The sequence below is a fragment of the Lactuca saligna genome, chromosome 2 (assembly GCF_052625555.1).
Source record: "Lactuca saligna cultivar CGN05327 chromosome 2, ASM5262555v1, whole genome shotgun sequence".
Lineage (NCBI taxonomy): Eukaryota > Viridiplantae > Streptophyta > Magnoliopsida > Asterales > Asteraceae > Lactuca > Lactuca saligna.
Window position 1 is genome coordinate 88727301 of NC_136418.1, and position 25656 is coordinate 88752956.

The window sequence follows — 25656 nt, forward strand, 5'->3', positions numbered from 1 at the left end:
AACCAGAGAGAATATGAACCAATTCTTTCTCATCTTAAAAGAATGTTGGCTTCCTATGTCCATGAGCTCGCCACTATGGATCAGGAAATAGCAAAGGTGATGAACAAGAAACCAACTGTCAAGCCCACTTCCAAAACCGGAGATGTCCATAAAATGAAGTTGGGGCAGATTGATTCTTCCAATCTGACAGTTATGTTCACAAGGGGTGATAAGCACAAGTTTCTGTTTGCGTTGGTAGACAAGCATCTGTTCTCTACAGAGTGTCTGGAGCACATCATCAATATCATTCACTGATGCAAACAGAACACAACAGCAGATAAGAACTTTACAGACATGCTTCGTTGGTATATTACCTTCAGGCATCATATTCTGGCTTTGATACCGAAAATTTTTCAAACGGTAAAGAAGCCATCTGCTTTGAAGAGAGAGTGAAGATCTCGCCCCAAATTGACGCAAAGGGGGAGATTGTTGGGCTTAGAAGATTGCGTCTTTTGGGCTCGTTTGTTTATAATGTTCTGTACTACGGTTTGGGCCTGTCCAACCGTGTGTCTTTTATGCTTTGTATATAAGCTTATGCTTGCATGCATATTAGGTTAAGGTTTTAGAGATCTGAGAATACGATATTTTCCAGACGACTAAAGGTTTCTTTTATCATACTTGTAACCTTCCAATCCTCTACAGTTGATGTTCTTAATCGAGCTCTTCTGAGGATTTTGTTTTAATCATTCAACACGTTTGATTCATTCTTGTTCTATAATTTCACTGTGTTTATATCGTCATTGTTTTCATAACTTGTTCAAGATCTTATCGATCTTCATAGATTAAAAGAAACTTTAATCTCTTCAATATATATATATATTTCAATCGAGAACATTTCTTATTACGAGAAAAAATTAAAAACAAATTTGGACTGCACAATTTTTTAAAAACAAAATCATCAAATAACATAATTATAAATAAAAAATAAGTAAATAAAATTATTAAAAAAAAAAAAAACCTCACTAACAAGACCACTCACCATCCACCACCACCCACCAAATCCACCACGCATCATCACCACCACCAGCACCACCCCCACCGCCCACTACAACCACCACCCACCCACCTCCACAACCGATCATTACCACCCACAATTATGACCACCACCCACCTCTACCACCCACCTTCACCACCCCACCCACCACCACCCATCACTACGACTCGCCTCAACTACACATCACTACCACCCGCTACAAGCACCCCTATGCACCACCCACCACGAACACCACCACCTACCATCATCACCACCGCCAACCACCCATCACCACCACCTACCTCCACCACCCATCACCATCATCGTCCCACCTCCACCTACCAAAAAACCACCAAACAACACCACTACCCACCCACCTACCACCCCTACCACCACTTATCACCACCACCCGTCATCGCCACCCACCACACACTATAATCACCACCCCTACCACCACCCACCAACCTACATGTCTTCCTATCACCCTTAACCACCACCACCACCAAACATGACTACACGCTACCACCACCATCACCACCAACGTGATTAGGTGTATATAATCATATGTGATTATGTGTATTTAATCATATATGATTTGTATGGACAATATTCTTTTTTTTGCATATTAGTCATATATGGTTAGATACATATAACCCATGTGATTAGATATATTTAATCATATATGTCATTATCACATTCTCAATTCTATAATTGTTTTGTTTTTTGTCAGCTTTAATCATATGTGATTATATACATATTATTATCACATGTTATTATATATATCCAATCACAGCTGATTTATATGAACAATATTCATTTTTGAGTTTTTGTTTCAATAACTTTTATCATATATTTAAGCACATGTGATTATAAGTATTTAATTACATATGATTAATGTGGACACAAATTTTTTTTAATATCTTGATTCAAATAGTTGATCTCGTGTATATAATCATATGTGATTATATGTATCTAATCACATATGATTTATATCCATATAAATCATATGTGATTAGATGCGTATAATCACATGTGATTAGATGTATTTAATCACATATGCTTAAAGTTGACAAAGAACAATTATTGAATCGAGAATGTGAAAATAAATCTTATCCACATAAATCATATGTGATTGAATACATATAATCACATGTGATTATATGTATTTAATAATATAAGATTTATGTATACAATATTTATTTTTGTGGTTTTGATTGAATAATTAGTTTTTTGTATTTAATCACATGTGATTGTATGTATATAATCACATATGATTTGAGGTAAAAAAGATTTATTTTTCATTCTCGATTAAATACTTATGCTCCTCTACTTGAACACATGCAATTATATATAATCACCCATGATAAAATACATGAGAACTACTATTAAATCAACAAAGCATAAATGAATTGTGTCCGCATAAATCATATGTGATTAGATTCATATAATCACATGTGATTAGATGTATTTTATCAATATGATTCCGCTTAAAATATGATTATATCGATTAAAGGTTTGACATAAACTCTCCTCAGGATTTTGTGAAAAAGCACCAAACTCTGAAAGCAAGATCGTTTGTGTTGAGTGTTCAAGATCCGCATCTGTTGAGTAGAGTTCCATAAGTCGATCCTAGATGGCTTTGGCAATGTCACAGAAACTAACCAGACGAATGATTCTCAATGCCTTGACATTGCTGATCAATTTTTCTTTTTCATCTTGAGGAACATCCTTAATATCAAGAAGGAGTTTGTTGTAGTCGTTTTGAGTTTTTATAACTCTTTTGCTTTCAGTATGAACAAAGGTCCACGACTAATAGCCTCCCAAATCAGATATACATTATTTTCTACGTCGAGAACGTAATCTTCGATGTGAAGCGCCCAAACTGCATATTCGTTAAGGAAGAGAATTGGGATCCTAGTAGTCAATCCAATGTTGCTTGAAAGGTTGATAGACTTGATGTGAGAATCATCATGTTGCATGATGATAAGATCTTTAAAACCTGTGAAGAAGCAGACGTGTAAATCTAAAGAAGTTTTAGGGTAATATTGAGATTGCTATACAACGTCAATAACACCCTAAAATACGGTCCAAAAATTTAGTTTTTAAAACATTAATCAAACCATAACTCATAAATTATTATAAATAAAATCATAATCCATGTGTCTCAAAACATCAAATCAAATGCTATATCAAATCATATGACAAAATATCAGAGTCTAAAACGCCCTAGGCTGAACTATGGTGTGTGCTCTACAATCATCCCGAGCCTTTCACTTTTCTAGTGGAAGTACCTAAAAACAAAATTGTAAACCATAAGAATGAAGCTTAGTGAGTTCCCCCAAGCTCCCACATACTATACACATAATCACATACTGGGGCTAGCCCATTAAATCGGGCCATGCCCAGCATCGGACCGAGGTCCGACATAACTTGGGCCTAGCCCCTGCATCGGGCTCCACCCGATATCAGATCAAATTCCGATATACATATCATATCAACAATGTCACACCCAAAAACCAAGAACGCCGGAAAAGTGCTGGGGTGGAGGACATCATGTGAAGTATCATAACAGTGTAAAGTAGTAAACAAGCAAAAACATCATCCATTGCATTAAAAGTAAAGTTTTAATACATGTGTGTTATTTCATAATGTACAACAATAAAATGAATTATCAAAATAAGGCGAGTCTTGTCTGTGCTCCATCTTCTCAAAAACCTGGCCATCGCACCTGTCTAACTGATGACCTGAGAATACAAGTTATTTTGAAAACGGGTATCAGCTTTAAAGCTGGTGAATTCATAAGTATTTAGGTGTTATTGTTCTGTTTTGGAATGCTGTTAATAATGTCGTATAAATATTTAAATAGAACAGTTGATGTAAGTATGAAATGTGGTCTTCTACCAAGATCCAAATGTTTTGTAAGTAAAATGATAGTTTTTCCTTTCTATTGACTAGTACTAAAAGTACTTAGTCTAACTCTTTGTTTATGTGAATGTATCACAAAATAAAGTAAAATTGGAAAATGATATGATAGTCTTCTACCAAGACCTAAATGTTATGTAAGTAAAATGATAGTTTTTCCTTTCTATTGACTAGTACTAAAAGTACGTAGTCTAACTCATCGTTTATGTGACTATATCATAAAATAAAGTAAAATAGGAAAATGATATGATAGTCTTCTACCAAGACCTAAATGTTCTGTAAATAAAATGATAATTTTTCCTTCTATGACTAGTACTAAAGTACTTAGTCTAACTCATCACTTATGTGAAAGTATCAAAAAATAAAGTAAACAGGAAAGAGTATATGATAGTCTTCTACCAAGACTTAAATGTTCTGTAAGTAAAATGATAGTTTTTCCTTCTATTGACTAGTACTAAAGTGCTCAGTCCAACTCATCGTTTATGTGAAAGTATCACAAAATAAAGTAACCAGGAAAAATACTAATGTAAGTGTTGTCACTGGGTGCTAGGACTAAGACAACATCGCAATAAGCGAAAAATATAACCTAATGAACATCCGAAGATTGTCCAATTATCCTCTGTAGTAGTAGCAGGTGGGTGGAAGGGTTAGTCCCGATATCGATCTACCTAATATAAATGGTAACCTTAGACCTCCGTAGATGGTCATCGACCACTGATGCTAATCAGTGGGATTCAGAATGGTTAGTCCCGCCTAGATATCCCATTGAACCAGGATAGGAAAGATAATTTACACATAAAGTACTAATAAATCATCCTCGCAAGTCGAGTTTCAAGTATTCATGTAAGCGTATTCAGATAAATGTAGCTATGTAAACGTACTCATGTATCATGTAATCCTAGGTAATTGTACTCATGTATCATGTAAGGTACTGGTATAGACTCATGAATGAACTGACTCCTGTGTGATTCCTTGTAATAGGAATAATGTTTTGTTTCTTCTAATTATCCCTATGATAATTAACTGGAAGGTAATTAGTTGTTCAAGAAGGTAAAGGTAATGGTTTTGCAAGATATCTAAGAGTTTTTAAATAATAATTAACAATGACTTGATATCATTTTAATAAACATTTCAAAAGTAATACAGTTGATAACAAAGTATTTTTAAGATTTAAAACCATTTCATGCATCACATTTTGTAGTATGTGAAATCTGTTGATTTAAAACACAGTTATAAAATACATATAAATGATTTAATAACATGTTGTTTTCTACTTGTATTCCCCCATTTAAAGCATTTAAAATCATTTAAACCATTGATTAGGGGTATGAACTCACCTGTTGTGAGTGGTGCTAGCGAGTACGCGTATAGGGATGAGAAGTTCCACGAATGAAGTCCCGAGACACAATAAGTCCTAAATGACATATAAGGACACATATTGACATGAATATAGTGTTTATAACAACTATATGAAGGGAACAACTTTCGGGACTAGGTAACACCTTAACCAAGTGTTGGAATCACATGTGATTCAACATAGGAAGGTATAAAGGCACACATATGAGTTTACTACCATGAGTTCACGGCCCAAGGGAGTTTACGGCCGTAAACTCATGTTTACTCATGGGTTTGTGTAAGTATGAAAGCTACAGAATGATTTAGGGATATTAGATTTAGCTTGGGATGAGAAAGACCACTTCTTTTGGCACTTTTGGGGTGTTCACGGCCCAAATGAGTTTACAACCGTAAACTCATGTCCAAATATGTTTATGAGGGTCTTAATGGTCATAAGGAAGCATTATAAATTCTTGCCTAAGCCTTAGGAAGTGTTTGTGGCACCAAAACACCACTAACTTGAGTTTTCAGCCCATAGACCATTTGGTCATGTGTTTGCGGCCGTAAACACTTGTGGGTGTTGGTATTTTGGTTGTTTTGGGTCTTAGATACATCAAGGTAAAAAGCAATGCTAGTCTCTTGGCTTAAGGGTGGCATTTAGGGCATTTTGACACCCTAAAATGGAGTTTACGGCCCAAGAACTTCCTTGGCCGTGAACTCACTTTCAACCCTTGATTCTATTTGTTTTGGATGTTTAAACATGTCAGGGTAGTCTGAAGGTTCATTTCCAAGGCTTTGAGGGACATTGGGACACTTTTGGCCCTTAAAATGAAGTTTACTCTCCAAATGGAGGTTACTCTTCAAATGGAGTTTACTCTCCAAGATGTTCTTGGGCAGTAAAATCTCAAATCTTGTTTTTTTGAGTTTGTTTTATGTCCCTAAACTCATTTGTGTACAAGCCCAAACTAGTTTCATGGCTTAAGGAAGGACTAGGCACCATTTGGCTTTTGAAAAGGAGTTTACTCTCCAAGATGTTCTTGGGGAGTAAACTCACAGATCTTGCTGTTCTGCCATGATTTTGATGTTATTAAGCACAATCTAAGCTATATAATACAACTAGATTGAAGTACTCACGAGTTGGGATAAAAACCCGAAGATCCGTGAGAGGGAATTTGGATTTTCTCTAATTGGAAATGTAACTAATGAATTATTTGGTTCAGTTTTCTATTTATAGTCCTGAAATTTTTGGCAGAAAATATTTTATTCCCGGAATGAACTCTAATATCATAGAGTATCGAAATAACAGTGTTCCCCAAAACCGTAGTGCATCCACTCTCCTGATATCTTCTTAAGTGTAAATCCTGAAAAACTTAAACTTATACCCAAAGTCTGGAATTTCACTAAAATTGTTCTAACCTCTATTGGCTTGATATGGTTTGTTCAGAATGGAAATTTCGGGTTGTCACAAACAAGCATAACATATAGATAAATGTAAGGATAACATGAAAGCTAACATTCCTTGGGCTTGCCCTGGCATCGGACCAAATTCTGGAACACATAATCATACAAATGAAAGAATCACGAAGACATCAAGCATACTAACTTCCTCAGGCTTGCCCCGACATTAGTCAGAAGTCCAAAACATAAAAATATACATCGGCCTAACCCCAGCACATACAATCACACATAAACGGGCCGACCTTGGTGCGTTAGACTCGTTCCTATAGGAGAAGACTCACCTCTCAAACTGAATGCTGAGCTCGTGCTTGAGGAATTTTTGTTGGCTGCTCCCATGACTACCGACCAACTCTATACAATAATATTTTGTCAAAATCTAATATTCTTCTTAGGGTAAAATGACCATTATACCCCCTTGGTCCTCCTTTGTCCATATCTATGATCCAAGACCATAATACAAAAGCCACACACTAGGTAGGCTTCCAAAGCCCACTAATGGCGCAATTTGCTAAATTGAGCCCATTCCCTCTAATAGGCCTTACCCTAAGCCCAAACATATTGTTAGCCCAAATTATCTGACTTTTGATGGCCCCCTAAGGCCCAAAGACCCAAAGTCCAAAGTATGGGCCAAATCGGGGCCCAAAACATTCCAATCACATATATGTTGATTACGTAGGGCATACTTCTATGTACGCTAAGCGTATTGGCTAAATGGCATCTACACTGCGCGAACTTGCATGTACGCCCAACGTACTTCTTCGTTAATTCACTGTTCCATTAATTACTTAATACTCTAATCCAATGGCTATAATCGTATATCCAAATCCTCTTCAGTGTCTTGATCCATAAAGTCGATCACTTAGTAGCTTGCAACACACCAAATGAGCCCAATCATAGAATAGTAGCAACTAACTCCATAGAAATGGTTAGATCTCATGCATGGTTACATTAAGGCCTTAAAGGTTGAAACTTTACTGCTAAAGGAATGCTTTGAGCTCCAAAGGTGGCAATCCTAAGCTAAAAAACAAAGTTACATGATAAAGATCCATCATTTGGACCTAAAAAGGTCCAAAGCTCCATAATCCTAGATCTAACCTTCTGAGAGGAAAGTTGGAAGCTTTATACCTCTTTTGAGTGCCAAAAGATGAAATAGCCCAAGATGCTTGAGCTCAAGATACTCAAGTTCTTCTTATTCAACTCCTCTTCTCTACTTCCAAGATTTTCTTCACCAAAATCAGCTCAAAAGGTCAACCACACACAAGAATTGAGTATGAGGGTGTATTAGGGTTTTCTGAGGGTAAGGGACTAGTAAGGAGGCTAGGGTTTGAGCCATAATAGGGTATTTATATGGCTAAAACCCCTAAAAATAAAGGTTTTGAGTCTGCTTACGTATGTTGCGTGTACTGCTTGGTACATCGTGTCTACGTGCATGCACTCCCTGCATCCTAGGCGCCTCTATGCCCAACGTATGCCAGGTTACGCCCAGCATACGACTTATGGGCAGCCCAACTATTTGGCCCACTTTGCTAAGGTCCATTCCAAAAATCCACTTGTCCCATTATTAGTCCAATAACAAATATTAATTGCTTAAATTAAATAATACCTCGAGAGACGGCTGTTACAATTCTCCCTCACTGGTCTTAAGACTTCGTCCTAGAAGTCTACTGTGTCTGAAAACAACTTTGGGTAGTGCTCCCTCATCTCCTCCTCGGGCTCCTAAGTCCACTTCGAGCCCTTACGGTGCTGCCACTACACCTTCATAAGCTCGACCCTCCTATTCCTCAGTTCCTCCGTCTTGGGATCTAGAATTATCACTGGTCTCTGAATGTAGTTCAGGCTGTCATCAAACTAAATATCCTCAAGGGGTACCACTGCTAAATCATCCACTAAGCACTTCTGCAACTGAGAAACATGGAAAGTGCTATGAATCTGGATGAGCTTAGCGGTATGATCCAATCAATATGCTACCCTGCCTATCCGGGAATGAGTCTGAAAGGGCCAATAAACCTAGGGCCCAGCTTTCCCTGCTTTCGAAAATTGATAACACGCTTCTAGGGTAACACCTTTAGGAGGACCATATCGCCCACCTTAAACTCTAAGTCTGAACGCCTCCTGTCGGCGTAGCTCTTCCGCCGACTCTGAGCAGTCGGGAGCCTGCTCCAGACTTGCTAGATCCTCTCAGTAGTCTTGAGTACTACTTTATTACTCCTCGTAACTCTCTGACCGACCTTACTCTAATAAATTGGGGTCCTATACTTCCTCCCGTAAAGCATCTAAAAGGGAGGCCAGTCTATGTTGGCTTGGAACTGTTATATGAAAATTCCGCTAACGGAAGATAAGTATCATAATTTCCATCGAAATCTAACACGCATGCGTGTAGCATGTCCTCGTGAGTCTGTATAATCCTCTCGCTATGTCTGTTTGTTTGAGGGTGGAAAGTGGTGCTGAAGTGGAGACAAGTATCCATCTCCTCGTGAAACCGCATCCAAAATGTGGAAGTGAAACGGACATCTCGATTTGAGACCACCAAGACAGGCACCCCATGCCATGCCACTATCTCTCACACACAAATTTTGGCCAACTTCTCGACCGTTATGCTCTCCTGGATCAAGATAAAATGAGCACTCTTGGTCAACCGATCCACGATGGCCCATATCAAATCGACTCCACGTGTAGTCCCGGGAAGCTTGGTAATGAAATCCATGGTGACATCCTCCCATTTCCACACGGGAATGTCTAGAAGCTGCATCTTATCGTGTTGTCTCTGGTGTTCGGCCTTGACCTTCCTGCAGGTCAAGCACCTCTTTACATACCATGCTACATCCCGCTTCATGTTGGCCCACCAGTAATTACGGCGTAGATCTTGATACATCTTCTTCGCCCTGGGATGGATGGAGAGCCTCGACTTATGGGTCTCATCCATCAGAACCTGCCGTACTACGCCCCAGTATGGAACCTAAACCCTCCCATGCAGGGTTAACAACCCTTGGCTATCATAATCAAATGAGGCCACTCGGCACACAATCCTCTCACACTTCTGCCGCTCTTCCTTCAGGCCCTCAACCTGCGCCACTCTAATCTACTCCAACACATGAGTGATCACCATTGTCCTTAGGAATAAGTCTTAAATCGGAGCCGCTACCACCTTGTGGCTCAGAGTGTTGGCCACCACATTAGCCTTGCCCGGGTGGTAAAGGATCTCACAATCATAATCCATTACCACATCTAACCGCCGACGCTGCCTCACATTCAAATTCAGTTGATCTATGAGGTACCTCAAACTCTTATGGTCCGTGTAAATGGTACAACGGACCCCATAGGGGTAGTGTCACCAAATATTGAGGGCAAAAACCACAACCTCAACTCTATAACGTGCGTCAGATAGTTAGCCTCATGGGATTTCAGCTGTCTCGAGGCATAAGCTATCACATGACCCTGCTGCAACAACACCGCTCCTATGCATATGATTGAAGCATAACTGTCCAATAGTTAGCCTCATGGGATTTAAGCTGTCTCGAGGTGTAAGCTATCACATGACCCCGCTGCAAAGAACACTGCTTGCATGCTTGTGATCAAAGCATCACAGTAGACTACAAAGTCATCTACACCCTCCGGCAGAGTGAGAATCGGTGCCTCGCACAACCACTGCCTGAGCATCTCAAAGGTTGCATGTTGCTTAGGTCCCTAGCAAAAAAACACCTTAGTCTTGGTCAGTCGGGTCAACGGAACTGCAATCTTGTAGAAGTCCTAAATAAATCTCCTGTAATACTCTGGCAAACCCAGGAAACTTCGAATCTCAGTTGGAGACCTAGGAATCTCTCAGTGCATCATGACCTCTATGTTGGCCATATCGACCAGAATACCCTTCTGGTTGACGAGAACTCACACTTGGAGAACTTCGCAAAAAGTCTCTCCCTCCTCTATGGATTAGTGTCTAAGCTCGTAACCATATTTGGTAAGTACTTGACCCGGTTGTGCATGGTCCTTTTGAGTTGCCTCACGAAAGCAACTTGACTGGAGAAATAATAGAGAAAAAGGTTATTATGGTTTATTAATATAATATAAGAATAATATATTAAAAGAGAAATCATATTTATTTAATTAACATTGGTCAAGAATTAATTAAGAATTAATTTTGTGATCAAAAGAAGTTAATTGAACTCAGGGGACTGAACTGTAATTATGTGATAGTTACAAAGTTGGGCGAGGAAGCCCTATGGGATAGGGTGGACGAATTCAAGGGGATAAGGGCCTTAGAATTCATCCATGATAAGGGTTCTAGGGTTATCCATTGGGCTGCTTGGTGGCAAAGTAAACCGATAAGGATAAGGACTGAAACCCTAATTTCTAAACCTATATAAAGACCCCTTGGCATAAGAAATTCCGGGACATGAAACCTAGGATTCCTAGAGCCAAATTTCATACATCCTCTCTCTCTCTCTCTCTCTCTCTCTCTCTCTCTCCCTCCCTTGCCTCTCTATTTGCTCTTGGTGTTTGTGAGCCATTAGAGGTACTACACTTGTGGTACTTGCTTTCAAAGACAAGAAGATTCAAGATACAGGTTGTCATTACAACGTAACAAGAAAAGGTATGTATTCCATTCTTTCTCATGATTTTTGAAATTACCTAGGAACATGTTAGGTTTCTTTTGTGTTCATAATGTTGTATCACTAAGAGTGAAAACATATATCCGAATCTAGGGTTGCATGCACACATAGGATTGTTTGCGTAAAACCCATCAGTGGTATCAAAGCTTTTTGGTTTTGTTTTCAGTTAGGTTTTATACAAAAGTATGAATTTGGCATATTAGGGTTTATAGCAAATAAACCCTAAGTGCTTGAATTTTGAAATTAGGGTTCCTAAACCCTAGATTTCGAATTTTAGATAGGGTTTCCCAAACCCTTTCCTTAGCCTCCAAGATTTTGAATTTTAGGTTTATCCAACCCTAGCATTTCAAAATTTGCCTCCTCCCTAAGATATGATTCCTAAATTTTAGGGATTTGGATAATGCCATATCTTGTAATTATCCCTTTAATTGTTTAATATGGTAATTAAAGATTTAGAATTATCCCCTCTCAATTTTCGAATTTTAGGGGATGTAAGGGATTAGGTTAAATTAATTGTTAATTTAATAAATAATAATTCAAGATTTTATAATTCAAATTAATTGTTTAATTTTAGGATAATTGTTAAATCAAAGTTTTAATATTTAAAATTTCAAATTAAAAGTTTTAATTATTCAAAATTTTTAAATATGATTAAAACCCTAATGATTCGAAATGTTTCCGAACTTGGCCTCAAGTTTTGGAATTTAAATTTTAATCAAAAGTTTAATTTTAAAATGTTAAATTCTAAAACCCTAATATTTGAAAAGTTCAAATTGCACCCTTATGGTTTTATTAAATTAATTAAGTGTATAATTAAAAGAGAGTTAATAAATCCATAGTGATATGGTTTACATTTAATTAAATTAAAAGTGTAATTTTTTAAATTAGATCATATAATATTTTAAAAGTGTAAAATACACCATTATACTATATATAAAATTAAAAGGTCTAATATTATATATGTATAACTTAAATGCTAGTCTTACCGTTAGTAGCCCTCATTCACGAAGCCGATCTATGAAGGGGGTATAAAGTTATGGCCTATAAAATGGTTGTTCGATGGGTGTCCACTCTCACCTGCTGCTTCCTTGATTGGTGGAGGGTCGTTAGCCGAACAGGTAGGATAGGGCAAACCCTTTTCCATTAAAAGTATAATGAATGATTGATGTAGCGCACAAAACAACCCAAGGATAACCAAGAATGAACCTGTTGATTCTAAAGAATAGCCAAGACAATCTCTTCAAAACCACGTTGATTCTACGAATACCATGGGATTGGCTTCAAAATCTGGGTTAACACGCACAAAATTTGGGAGAAAATCGAAATTACATCAAAAACAGTTAAATAAGAAGCAGAAATTAAAATGAAACCCTAAAACTCAATGGGCCAAATACAAACCCAAAAACAAAACCCAAAAATTAAGGAAAAATAACAAAATGGTTCATCACTCCATTTAGAAAGCGATTTCTGGACTCAAAAATGGGTAAGTCCGCTTCGGGAAAGTATCTAGACGTGCTCCTTGCTCCAAGCTTCGACTTGACTAGTCATAGGCCCAAAATGGAGATTCGTAGCCAATGTTATGGCCATTTCCGTGAAGCCCCTTTAGTCACACGATCATGGGCCTCTAGGAACGCAAGGGCCCAATCCTCCACACTAGAGCCCACATCATCCCCTCCTGGGTAGACAAAAATCGACCTTGAATGTGCACCATGGTCATCATCAGAAGAATCCTCATAATAAGGAAGCAAATGCTTTACATTGAAAACATCAGAACAACGAATGTTGCTTGGCAACTGTAGACGGTAAGCATTCGAATTAATCTTCTCCATGATCTCCACAGGTACAATCTTTTTAGCTGACAGCTTGTTGTACTCACCAATCAAAAAACGATCTTTAGTCAAAATAGGCCAAACAAAGTCACATACTTCAAAATCAACTTGTCTGCGTTTTTTATCTACATCTTGCTTGTACTTGGAGTTAGCTCGGACCAAGTTGTCGTGAACAACCTTATGATCATCATGAAATCCTCCAACAAAATCATGCACTTTCTTTGGAACAACCTTAGAAACATGTTGTGACATCAAATCAAGTGGTCCCCATGGCTGAACAGAATAGACCACCTGGAATGGACTATATCTAGTACTTCGGTTGATAGCATGATTATGATCAAACTCAGCTTGACAAAGATTCCGATCCCAAGTCTTCACATGATCACCCACCAAACACCATAAAATATTACCAAGGGATCAATTAACAACTTCTGTTTGGCCATCCATTTGAGGATGATATGCACTACTAAAATTAACCTGAGTGTTCACCATTTTCCATAGGCTATGCCAAAAATGTCTCAAAAACCTAATGTCTCAAAAACCTAGTGTCTCGATCTGAAACAATAGAAGACGGCAATCCATGCAAACGGTAGACGTCTCGAAAGAATAATTGGGCCACATTAACTGCATCCGTCGTATTTTTGCAAGGAATAAAGTGCCCCATCTTAGAAAAATGATCAACAACCAATAATATTGAATCATTTCCCTGTTGAGTACGTGGTAAACCCAACAAAAAATCCATGCTGATGTCTACCCATGGTTGTGATGGGACACACAAAGGAATATAGAGTCCTGCATTGGTAGATGTGCCCTTTGACACCAGACAGATTCGACACCGTTTAACATATCTATCCACCTCCTTGCGCATTGTAGGCCAAAAATAAGATGATTGTACCAACTGTAAAGTGCGATCTCGGCTGACATGCCCTTCACCATGCAGCTCCCTAATGATTTGAAAGTGGGGACTAGAATCGGGGATGCATAATTGATTGCTTTTGAAAAGGAAACCTTCATGCAGTAGAAAATCAGATATATGTCCAAATTGTATACCCTGTAGAACAATAGAAAAATAAGGATCAATCATTAGCTGCTCCATGAGGACATCCATCCCCGACACACCAACCCTCATGGAATCTAGCAAATTACTCCTCCGACTTAATGCATCAGCCACCCGATTCGACATTCCAAACTTGTGTTTCCCCACGAAAATGAATTTTTCCAAGAATGACATCCACCTCCCATGTTTGTGTGAAACCTTATCTTGATTGTGAATATGTCTTAATGAATCATGATCTGTGAACAAAACAAGTTCCTTATAAAACTGATAATTGCGCCAATGCTTTACATCTTGGACCACTGCATAGAACTCAACATCATAAGTGCTATAACGCAGCTTTGGCCTTGTCAACTTCTCACTAAAATAGGCAATCGGTCGTCCTCCTTGACTTAGAACTGCTCCAATCCCAACCTTGGAAGCATCCGTGTGTAATTCAAAAACTTGAGAAAAGTCTGGAAATACAAGAATCGGTGATGTAGTAAGCTTCTCTTTTACTAATTGGAAAGCTGATTCTGCTGCTTCGGTCCAAGTAAAGGTCTTCCCTTTCATACAATTAGTCACCGGTGCCACAATAGAACTAAAGTTTGGAATAAACCTCCTATAGAATGAAGCAAGGCCAAGAAAGCTTCGAACTTTAGTGATGGTAGTTGGATTTGGCCATTGTCTGACAGCTGCTACTTTAGACTCGTCCACCTGTATTCCTTCCCTAGAAACAACATACCCCAAGAACAAGACTTTAGGAACCATAAACACACATTTCTTCATAGCTGCATACAAACTATCTCGTCGAAGTACAGTCAAAACCTGCCTCACATGGTTGACATGCTCACCAAAAGTAGCACTGTAAATAAGTATGCCATCAAAATAAACGACTACAAATTTACAAATAAATGGCCTGAACAACTAGTTCATCACACGCATAAATGTACTACGAGCATTTGATAAACCGAAAGGAATCACCAACCACTCATACAATCCTTCACGAGTCTTGAAGGCAGTCTTCCACTCATCCCCAGGCCTAAGTCGAATCTAACAGTACCCGCTCTTCAAGTCCAGTTTCGTAAAGATAGAGGCACCGCTAATATGATCAAGTAGGTCATCAAGTTGAGGAATTAGAAATCTGTACCTCACTGTGATCTTATTGATGGCATGACTCTCAACACACATACGCCAAGTACCATCCTTTTTAGGAGTCCACAGTAGGAACATCACACGGGCTCATGCTCTCCCGAACATGACCTTTTGAATCAAGTCCTCTACCTATCGTCGCAACTCCTCATGATCTTCGGGACTCATTCTGTAATGTAGCCTATTAGGCAACTGAGCTCCTAGTAGTAAATCAATATAATGTTGGATGTCACGTAAAGGTGGCAAACCATCAAGTAATTCATTAGGTAAAACATCAGTGAATTCCTTGTGCACAGGAACCATAGCCTCATGAATATCAACCTCCTTAGCGACTTCCTTCCCTAGCAATACAAAAATTACACCTTCTGCCTCCAACGCATCTTCAAACTGATTAAGGGTCAATAGAGTACCCGAAGGTCTCGGAACTGGCTCCTTTGGCTTACTGGGAACCAATGTTATCTTCACACCACCAAACAAGAAACTGTAAGTATTAGTCCGCCCATTATGATCTATGTTACGATCATACTCCCAAGGTCTGCCCAACAACAAATGACAAACATCCATAGCAACCACATCACACCACACATTATCTTTATACATGTTACCAATAGAAAATTGAACAAGGGCTTGTTTAGATATAGTGGCATCGCCACCCTTCTTAAGCCACTGTAGCATGTAAGGTTTAGGGTGATTTTCTGTTTTCAAAGCTAAATTTTGAACTGCTTCTTCAGATATAAGGTTATCACAACTTCCTGAATCAATAACAAAAGTACAAACCTTTCACAAAATAGTATATGTCGACTGAAAGATGTTGTGTTTGAGCCAATCATCACCAACAACTTTTGGTGTAAAACAAGACCGCCTTACCACCAAATTTACCCCTACATCTCCAGTTACAACTTCCTCTTCCAATTGAAGCTCTTCGTCATACATAGGGGGATCTTCATAATATTCACCAGCATCATCATTTTGCCAATCATCTTGCTCAGCAAACAAATGACGTTTTCCGACCTTCTTGCATTCTGATTGTCAGTGACCTGTCTATCCACAACTAAAACACTTCAAGCTGCTACAAACAGTTGTCTTAGGATTCTGTCCAACACTGTTAGATGTTGGTCTTTGTTTATTAGGCACAACACGAGGTATGATACTACCCGTCCCGAAAATTCCTCCAATATTGGCAGCTGAAGACGAACCGCCCACCCGACGACGTTGTTTCTCAAAATCGAACGCCCGTTGGTGCGCATCAAAAATATATATTAGGTAAAAAATATTTACAGAGTCCATGATTTGGACCCGTAGACCCCCAATATATTGAGCAACGATTTGTTCCTGTGTCTCCTGAATATCAATGCGGGAAATCAATTGGTAGAACTTAGTTGTGTAATCGTCAACTGATTTGGCACCCTGCTTCAGATTTTGCAACCATTGGTACATCAACCTTTGAAAATTACAGGGTAGGAAGTTGGATTGTGAACACTTCTTCATCTTCCTCTAAGTCACGACCTTTGACTTGCCGATCCTGTCTCATGTCAGTTTCAGTTGTTGCCACCATGCAGATGCCCTACCACGTAGCCTGGTAGCGATCGATGACACTCTTTTGTTTTCAGGGACTTCTTTGAACTCAAAAACTTCCTCAATGGTAGCCAACCCATTGATGAACACCTCCAGATTTAAACTGACCCCGTCGAATTCTAGGATTTGAATTCTCATTCCAGCCTCCCAACGCCTATTGTCACCTCTACGATCACGCCTTGGCCGCCTTTCTAGATCGTCTTCAGAATATGAACTATCACTACCGCCGAACGCGTTCGCAAACTCACCATCATCCACTTGCGAATGAGTTTGAGACCTTTTCCCTCCTCGATTCATAAGTTCGACCATCCTATCAGTCAGTTGGTCAACCATTTGATCCATCCTCTCCTCTATTCGTGTCATAATGCGTTCCTCTAGTTCTTGCTCATGAACATTGCAGGTGTCTTGTTTCTCATCGGAGGCATTTTGAACCATGAATTCGGCTCTGATACCAATTGATGCAATGCACAAAACAACACAAAGATATACAAGAATAAACCTGTTGATTTTAAAGAATAGCCAGGACAATCTCTTCAAAACCACGTTGATTCTACGAATATCGTGGGATTAGCTTCAAAATCTAGGTTAACACTCACAGAGTTTGGGAGAAAATTGAAAGTTCATAAAATTGATGATTGACCATCCAAATTACATCAAAAATAGTTAAATAATAAGTAGAAATTAAAATGAAATCCTAAAAGTCCATGGGCCAAATACAAACCCAAAAATTAAGGAAAAATAACAAAATTGTTCATAATTCCATTTAGAAAGCAATTTCTGGACTCAAAAATGGGTAAGTCCCCTTTGGGAAGTTATTTAGGTGTGCTCCTTGCTCCAATCTTTGATTTGACTGGTCGTAGGCCCAAAATGGAGATTCGTAGACAAAGTTATGGCCATTTCCGTGAAGTGCCTTTAGTCACACGATCATGGGCCTCTAGGAACGCAAGGGCCCGATCCTCCACACTAGAGCCCACATCAATTATAGAGTAACTAAATGTTTTATAAAATTCCCAAATCTTAGTTACTTTAGGAAAAAGTGAATTTGTTTCAATTCCATGAAATTACACTTTGTACCCTTCCTAAGATGTTAGTGGAGTGTGTGTGGTTAACCGACACACTAAATGGGTTCTAAGCAAAGGTAGCGAAGGGTGACTCAATGTTTGTCATAGTTCGGTGGAGCGTGTGTGGTTAACCGACACATCAAATAGGTGACTGTAACATTGGGAGCACCATGTATATTTGCATGGTAATTCACACCCTGTTTTGTGATCCTCGGCATCCGAGTCACAAATCAAGAGGCATATCGAGATTTAAACATGCCATTGAAAAGGTCAATGAATTTCAAAGGATCTACGAGTTTTAAAAACATTTAAAACTTAATCTCTTTTTCATTTTTCATGGTGGAAATTTAGTGAATCGTCATTCACATACCTTCAAATGTTCTGCAATTTGGGTTACGGCATCCCTATTCCAAGTTGTAGAGTATTGTGTTCGATCCTAGGCTTAATATCTCATTTAGGTATTTTATTAAGGACTCTATCAATCAACTAACTTGAATTTTCTCCCGTTTTGTAGATGTGACAATCGTCAATCTTGAGTCAAGTCAAGTCATCAAGTCAACTGGTCAACTCAATTAAACCTTGTGTATTAGGGTTTGTGTTATGTACATACTGTATAACTTGTTATGTTAATGGGAAAACATCACTTGGGAAAAGAACTTGTGTTAAAACCTCCGGAGCCTTAGTGCTAATCAATGAATTGAACTGATAAAAAAATGTTGCATACTCATCGGGAGTGTGTAAGATCCTTAAACAAGGCTTAACAGGGTTTACGGACCTTGCATTGCGAAGCCGGACACTCACATTTGTCACACACGAAACCTCTCTCAATCATTTTCACTCTATCTCTTCTCATCAAGAATCTCTCCCAAATCTCTCTAATAATGTCAAATCTCTCCTAAATATCTCTTCATATGAGAAATCTCACCAAGTATGTGAAATCTCTCCCAAATATTTCTTTGTATGAGAAATCTCTCCAAGTGTGTGAAATCTCTCCCAAATCTCTCTCAAAAGTTCCTTGGACTTTTTATAGTCTTTCGGACCATCCCGACCCTTAACCGGGTCAAAAACAGCTTAAAACGGGGTAAAAACGAGAAAAATGGACCTTAGGAACCGAAACCCTCATATAAGAGAGAAGCCTCTTAGGACCCGAAGGTCCTCTCAGGACCGAACCCGAGCCCAGGAGGAACCGAACCCGAGCCCAGGAGGAATCGAACCCGAGAGCAGGTGGAACCGAACCCGAGCCCAGGAGGAACCGAACCCAAAGGTCCCCTGGGGCCGAACCTCGCGCACCACCCGAACCCGAAGCTACTGTTCATCTACTGTTCATTCGGCTCATTTCGGGTCTGGCCCTTTCGCCTCTTATCTCCGGACCGAACCCCTCACCTTCGCCTCTCACTTCCGGTTTCCACCCTTCGCTTCCTCGCACCTCTCGCTTCCTCGCCTCCCTTTGTTTCTGGCTACAGTCCCCAGCAAGGACCGAACCTCGGCCTAGGACCGAGAGGTCTCACTGGGAATGCTTTTCTTCCGGTTTTCGCGTAGTTTTGCGTTTAAGGCCCGTTTTTAATTATTTTAACGCGGGATTTTCACCCAAAATCATATTTTAACATAATAAACCCTAAATATTCACAATTTAATCATATTTTCATAAAAATCTTTATTTAAATGATAAAAACAAGTGGGTAAAGTACAAAGAGGTGGAGTGTTGACTTTGCTTTACCTTATGACACAAGCAACCACTCCCACACCCACTCTATAACCAGCCATACCTCCCTACCTTACCTAGGTCACTTCAATGTCCCTTACACTCAATTTCAACTCATTCCCACGTTTTTAGAGCTAGAACAAACATCCTCACTCCTCATTTCTCTCATTTGCTCTCCTTTCACTAAGTATCAAACACCACTTTTCTCTCAAACTTTTTCTCCACCAGATTCGAGATTCAAGGCTGATTTTCAAGTGTTCTTCCACTCTTAGTAATTATAATTCATCCTCCTTATGATTATTTCACTTCATTCTACTCAAATCATTGATTGCTTACACAAACTCCATAACTATGATGTTAGATCCTCGAAAATCTTCAAGGCATCTCCAAGTGTTCTTGAGTTAAACACTTCCATTATTCAACCATCATCTACTTAAATCACTTAAGGTGAGTTCATAACCCTACATTTTCATGTTTTCTAAAGTTTTCAGGGGGGGGGGGGGGGAATACAAGTTAAAACACCAAGAACATAACTAAAATTTTCTAACAGCCTTCATCAGAAAAGTTCAACTCCATTCACGGACTGTTTTGGGCATCTTAAACATTTTTGTTTTCAAAACTATACAAGGTGCAAATAGTTCAAGTCCTTAGATTTAAAATGAATACTTGCACATCTCCATACGATGTTTCTACAATTTATGGTGATTTTTACAAAACTGCCTATCATTTCAAACAACAATCCGGACCAGTCTGTGATTATGGACTTTTTCACCCAAGTTGGAGGTCATTAAAAATCGTGATAAAAATTATGAGTAAACTAGACACATTTTTTGAACTCTCAGAATTTATGGATCTAGTTTTTGACTTCGTATTATTGTTGTACGATTTTTCCAAAACAGGGCAGAATGGCTAAAGTTAGCCAACAGCATGTAAATATCATAACACTTTGTATTATGTTGAGCAAAGTGTATAATCATAAGTTCTAATTATTGAATGTGTTTCCTTGTTAGTTTATCATCATGAACTGAAACTAAGTCGTTCATAATAAATATTAATCATTCATTTTAGAACACGTATATTAAACTATAAATGCATAGTTTAATAAATTCATAACACTAATACATTTCCATAAAAGAGTTCTTACATATTACAAACGTTTTAGATAAACTATAATAGGTATAGTTTATGATATATTTCATAACAAACTCGTACTAAAAGAGTACATTCATACAGAAAAGGTTTACACTCACACACATTATACGTAAACTTCTTACCGTAAATTGTGAGACATTCTCTCTATCCGTACATCCGAGTGCGGAATATAATTCCTGGTAGTTATAATCAGAGTCTCCTGGAGGGGGAACATGATACTTGTATATAGATCTATATTGGGTTTGACACCCCACACCTTGCTGCTAGCTACAGTGGGACCTGCAGGTCTACGGGTGACAAATGTCATTTCATTTTCGCGACGCCTGAGAAACGTCGTGGCAGGTTCACATAGTCATAGTATCATTATAGCGACTCACATAGGGAGATAACAATTCATAAAGTTTACGAGATTTCATAAAACCAAAGTAGGTTTTAGGTTAATTTAAATTCACTTTTTATATCAACTCAAACTCGTGACATTTCTACTAAGTAAGAATGATTTCTTATACATTTTGGTCTTTAGCCATAAGGCTACATTATACGGATTTTAAGGAAAATATCGGATTTTTCTAAAACAAACGCGACATTTACATGAGAAAGACTTCTATTAAATTTTATAGCAAAAACTTATGAACTCACCAACCTTTGTGTTGACACTTTTCAAACAACTTGTATTCTCAGGAAATCACTAAACAGGTAATCAAGTGCTTTTGAGGATGGGACGTTAAGACATCAAACTTTTCATATTTTGTCAACATATTGTAATTGATTTTGAAACATGTAATTCATACAGGTGATGTAACTTTTTCAATTATATATATATATATATATATATATATATATATATATATATATATATATATGTTGGTTGTGTTTGCTTAAATTACTATTGAAATTGTGGTTATGATACTATACATGAAGTCCTCCACCCCCAGACGTTTCCGCCATCCTTGGTTTGGGGGTGTGATAGTAGATGTCAAAGTATGACAATTATGGTCTTCCCAAATCCCTTAGAAAAGCTTTCCACATAAAGATGATATTCCACGATTCGATCGAGGAACAATAGATCATGCTTCACTTCCTCCACTTCCTCCTATTGTTCTCCCTAACTTACAAGTTCAAAGGCTTGAAAAGTTCAAGCTTACTAAAGCCCTGTTGGCGATGAAACATGAAGCTGGAAAACCCGTGTGCGACATTCCCAAAGAAGTTGGATGTAGAATGGGTTCTTCAATCACTCCCTGAAACATATAATAAGTTCATAAGAGAGTATTATATGATGGATCTTGACGCAACCCTCATTGACCTAACTTACATACATATTGCTACTAAATCAGAAATGATCTGGCAACGTAATGGAGCATATTTGTTTGGTAATTCAACCAACCATGCTTCTGTTGTTGCTCCAGAAGAAGCCACCTGTTTCTACTGCCAAAAGAAGGGGTGTTGGATATGAAGCTTCCCCACTCACTTTAGGAATCTAAGAGATTGGAGAGTCAAGAAGTATGGCTCTACTTCAGCTAAAATCCACTATCTAAGTACATTAAGTTCCTATCCATTGAGTCATAATACATAAAGTGATAAGATTACATTTGGATGTTTTTGTAGGATCAGAGAAAAGAGAGGAAGCTTGATGAAAGAGCGAGATGAGCCTGATCATGAAGAAATGGATTACTATCACATGGATTCGAAGATCAGATTTTGAGCTTAGGAGGTTATGATAGATTTGTTATGAATATTTGATTACATAGTTTGTCAGTTGATTTTGCATTGTATGGACTTGTTTTCCGCTGCTTTTACGAATAAAATAAATTTTTTGGTTTGTCTGATTGATATATATATAGATATATATATATATATATATATATATATATATATATATATATATATATATATATATATATATATATATATCCTTGCAATGAAATCGTTGTGAAAAATTAATTTATGTGTATTTCTATAAATGGATGAGATTCTTAGTTATGTTATTTATGGAAGTGTCGAATTTCTCTATGCAAGGAAAGATTCCCATCACCCAAATTTGAATTCGATAGAAGATTGGAATCATATGATTTAAGTCATATGATGTATGGAAATCTTAGTACTTAGAAAATTTAAGACTAATTCCTTGAGAAATAGTCAAGTGAAGGACTAGAAGATTGGGTTCACAATGTTGTGCACTAGTTGAGTCCATCATAAATATCAACAAGATTATTCATCATATTTATTAAAAGATTAGTGAATATGATCATGCTAATAGGATTAAACATGATTCTGAATCATTGAAAAGTGTTAATGAATGACAGAACGAATAGGAAGAATCAATGAAGGCAGAAAGATAAAAGGTATCTTAAATCTAAGAAGAAGGGAGAGTACTTTTGTATCATGTTTATGATCATCTTAATGATTAGGAGCCATATCACAATTCATCCTCTAAGGACACCTTAGTGAACTAGTTTGGCTAATAAGAGGAATTGAGAATTATTGTAGTGGTTAAGTCAATAAGATGTATCATACTTCGTTTCTAAATCAAGTCTTAGACTCATACTCCAAGATTGTGACTTGAGTGACATAATCTTAAGTAGGAATGTTTTTACACTTGCACATTTTGGTAAGTTGTGATGTCTTGAATAAGACAAATACCAACTAGTACAAAATTACATGTATGTTTTTTCGTGATATAAACACACACTAACTCTTGGATATTTGTTTTGTCAAGAAATATTTCTTGATAAGAAAATCTAATATGTCAAGAGGTCAGTGGGAGTCTAAAGATCTTGAAACGTTTCAAGAACTAATCAAGAAGTAAAGATATTAAATGGTAGCACACGACTTGAGGTTTATAACCTATCGTGTTGACAAATTTTTATTTCTTTGTCATTCCAGCAAAGTTAATTATGCATATGAGTTCTACGACTTCTCAATTGACTGCATAAGGGCAAACACCTTGTTCAATGAAAGTACATTGACTAGCATAGGTGAGCTGCTAAATAACTTGGAAGCAATGGTGGGACCCTTGATAGCAAGAAATTAAGAATGAACAAGTTCTGTCCATAAGAGTTTGAATTTGTCACAAACATTATCTTATGATTATGCTTATGACAATTTGCATGGATAAGAACACATGCACCATAAAATCTAAGTGTCATAAGGTTTCTATCCTTCATTAAAATGATTATGAGGAAACACTTTCACTAAGATAGATTTTGAGGAGATAGCGATTATTTAAATTGCATTCTCAAATTCGATTGTGATTACGGCATCCCTGTTCGTAGTTCGAAAAGTGAGATTTCGAAATTAGTCTGAACATTTTGGACTTAGTAATATAATTTCTGAATTAGTTTAGACACACATGTGAGTTGTCTAAGGAAAGGTACGTGAGTTTGAGAAGCTTAGATAAAAGTCTTATCGAAGCACATTGTATTAGAAATATGAACCTTGGAAGTCAATAAGTATTTTCTTCTAGAAGTCCAACTATTTTCTAAATATGTGTCAAAGCTAGTGGGAGTATAAATGTTATGTTGTAATGGATATAATCATCATGTTAGTGGGAGCATAATTATCATTATTTTAAGTATTGCAAGTTGGCAATATTAATTATAGAAATACAAAAGTTTCACTTTGCAAAGTTGTAGTGGTTGAAAACTTGTTTTTTGATATAATTAAGGGAGAGAATGTTGTACCTCGTTTCCAATCTAAAAGCTTAGAACGAGAAATTTATAATGAATTTAGTCAATGATATATTTATTATTTGCATTGTCAAAGTTCAATTATGATTACGACATCCCTCTTTATAGTTTGAATTTTGAGAACACGACAAATAGGAGCATTATGACAATATTATAGCAAGAAGCTGATAAAGTATCACGTTTTTCATTATGAATCGTATCCCAAACGCTACGGGTATATGATCGATTGCATATGCTATAATATTTGACCGTTATAAAAAATTTTCCAAATGCCTAGGGCATTTAAATGGAAAAAGGGAGTAGAACTAGTTTTGACTAAAATAATTAAACAATTGTCAAGGACAATCAAAGGATTGGTCGCTTGCAGACAATTGGAAGTATAGTGATAGATAGACCATATTGGCATTATTATGAATAGATAAGATTCTCTTTAGAATGAGTTGTCATATGACAAATATGGAAATGTTTCCTTATTGGTAGTTGGACATTAAGAATCTATGTTTAGATTAGAAACTTCTATGCAAGAAGGATGTTCAAAGGAATGTACTTCTAATGTGAGACTTCATGACTATGGAATTGTCTTGTAACAATCTTCGATAGAGCACTTTGTAATTTCATGGGCAAAGTCTTGGTGACTTTAGCGATGTGATATTACGAAAGGACCGTTGCATAAAACGTTAGAATCTAACAAATTCTAGTAGTGGTGAGAATTTGTATTCTTACACTAATTGATTAGGATTAGGAATTATGAAATGAGCATCATTGGAAATGTGTTCATTTGATCTATTTTACAAAGTTAGGACTCTAGGAAAACGTAGTGTGCATGCTAAGAGCATGGGACAACTATTATTGTGATTCAAGTAAGAAGTTGATTAACCGACACAACAAATAATGAGTAATCAATATGGTGATTAAATAAAAGGTGTTTTATTTATACTCAAAAGTTTGGGGCCATATGGGATTAGTATTATTCTTGTGTTTCACATTGCATGTTTTGACTTCCTGAATAATAAGATTATTCAAACCCTCCACAATCGCTCATACTTTGGAAGTAAGTATGAAAGAAGATTGTCATGAATCCGTCTGTAGATTGACTAAAGCATTTAGACATCGTACAAGTTTGCTGCAGAGT

At 37.5% G+C, this 25656-nt stretch overlaps 1 protein-coding gene across 1 annotated transcript; it reads right to left on the reverse strand.

The window, feature by feature from the left end:
- Positions 1–12911: 12911 nt before the first annotated feature.
- Positions 12912–13655, reverse strand: LOC145029849 (uncharacterized). Its single transcript, XM_078978304.1, has 2 exons — positions 13641–13655; positions 12912–13535 (listed from the first exon to the last, which is right to left on the reverse strand). Exons 1-2 carry the CDS (start codon positions 13653–13655, stop codon positions 12912–12914), a joined length of 639 nt encoding a protein of 212 aa, XP_078834430.1.
- Between the last annotated feature and the right edge of the window lie 12001 nt (positions 13656–25656).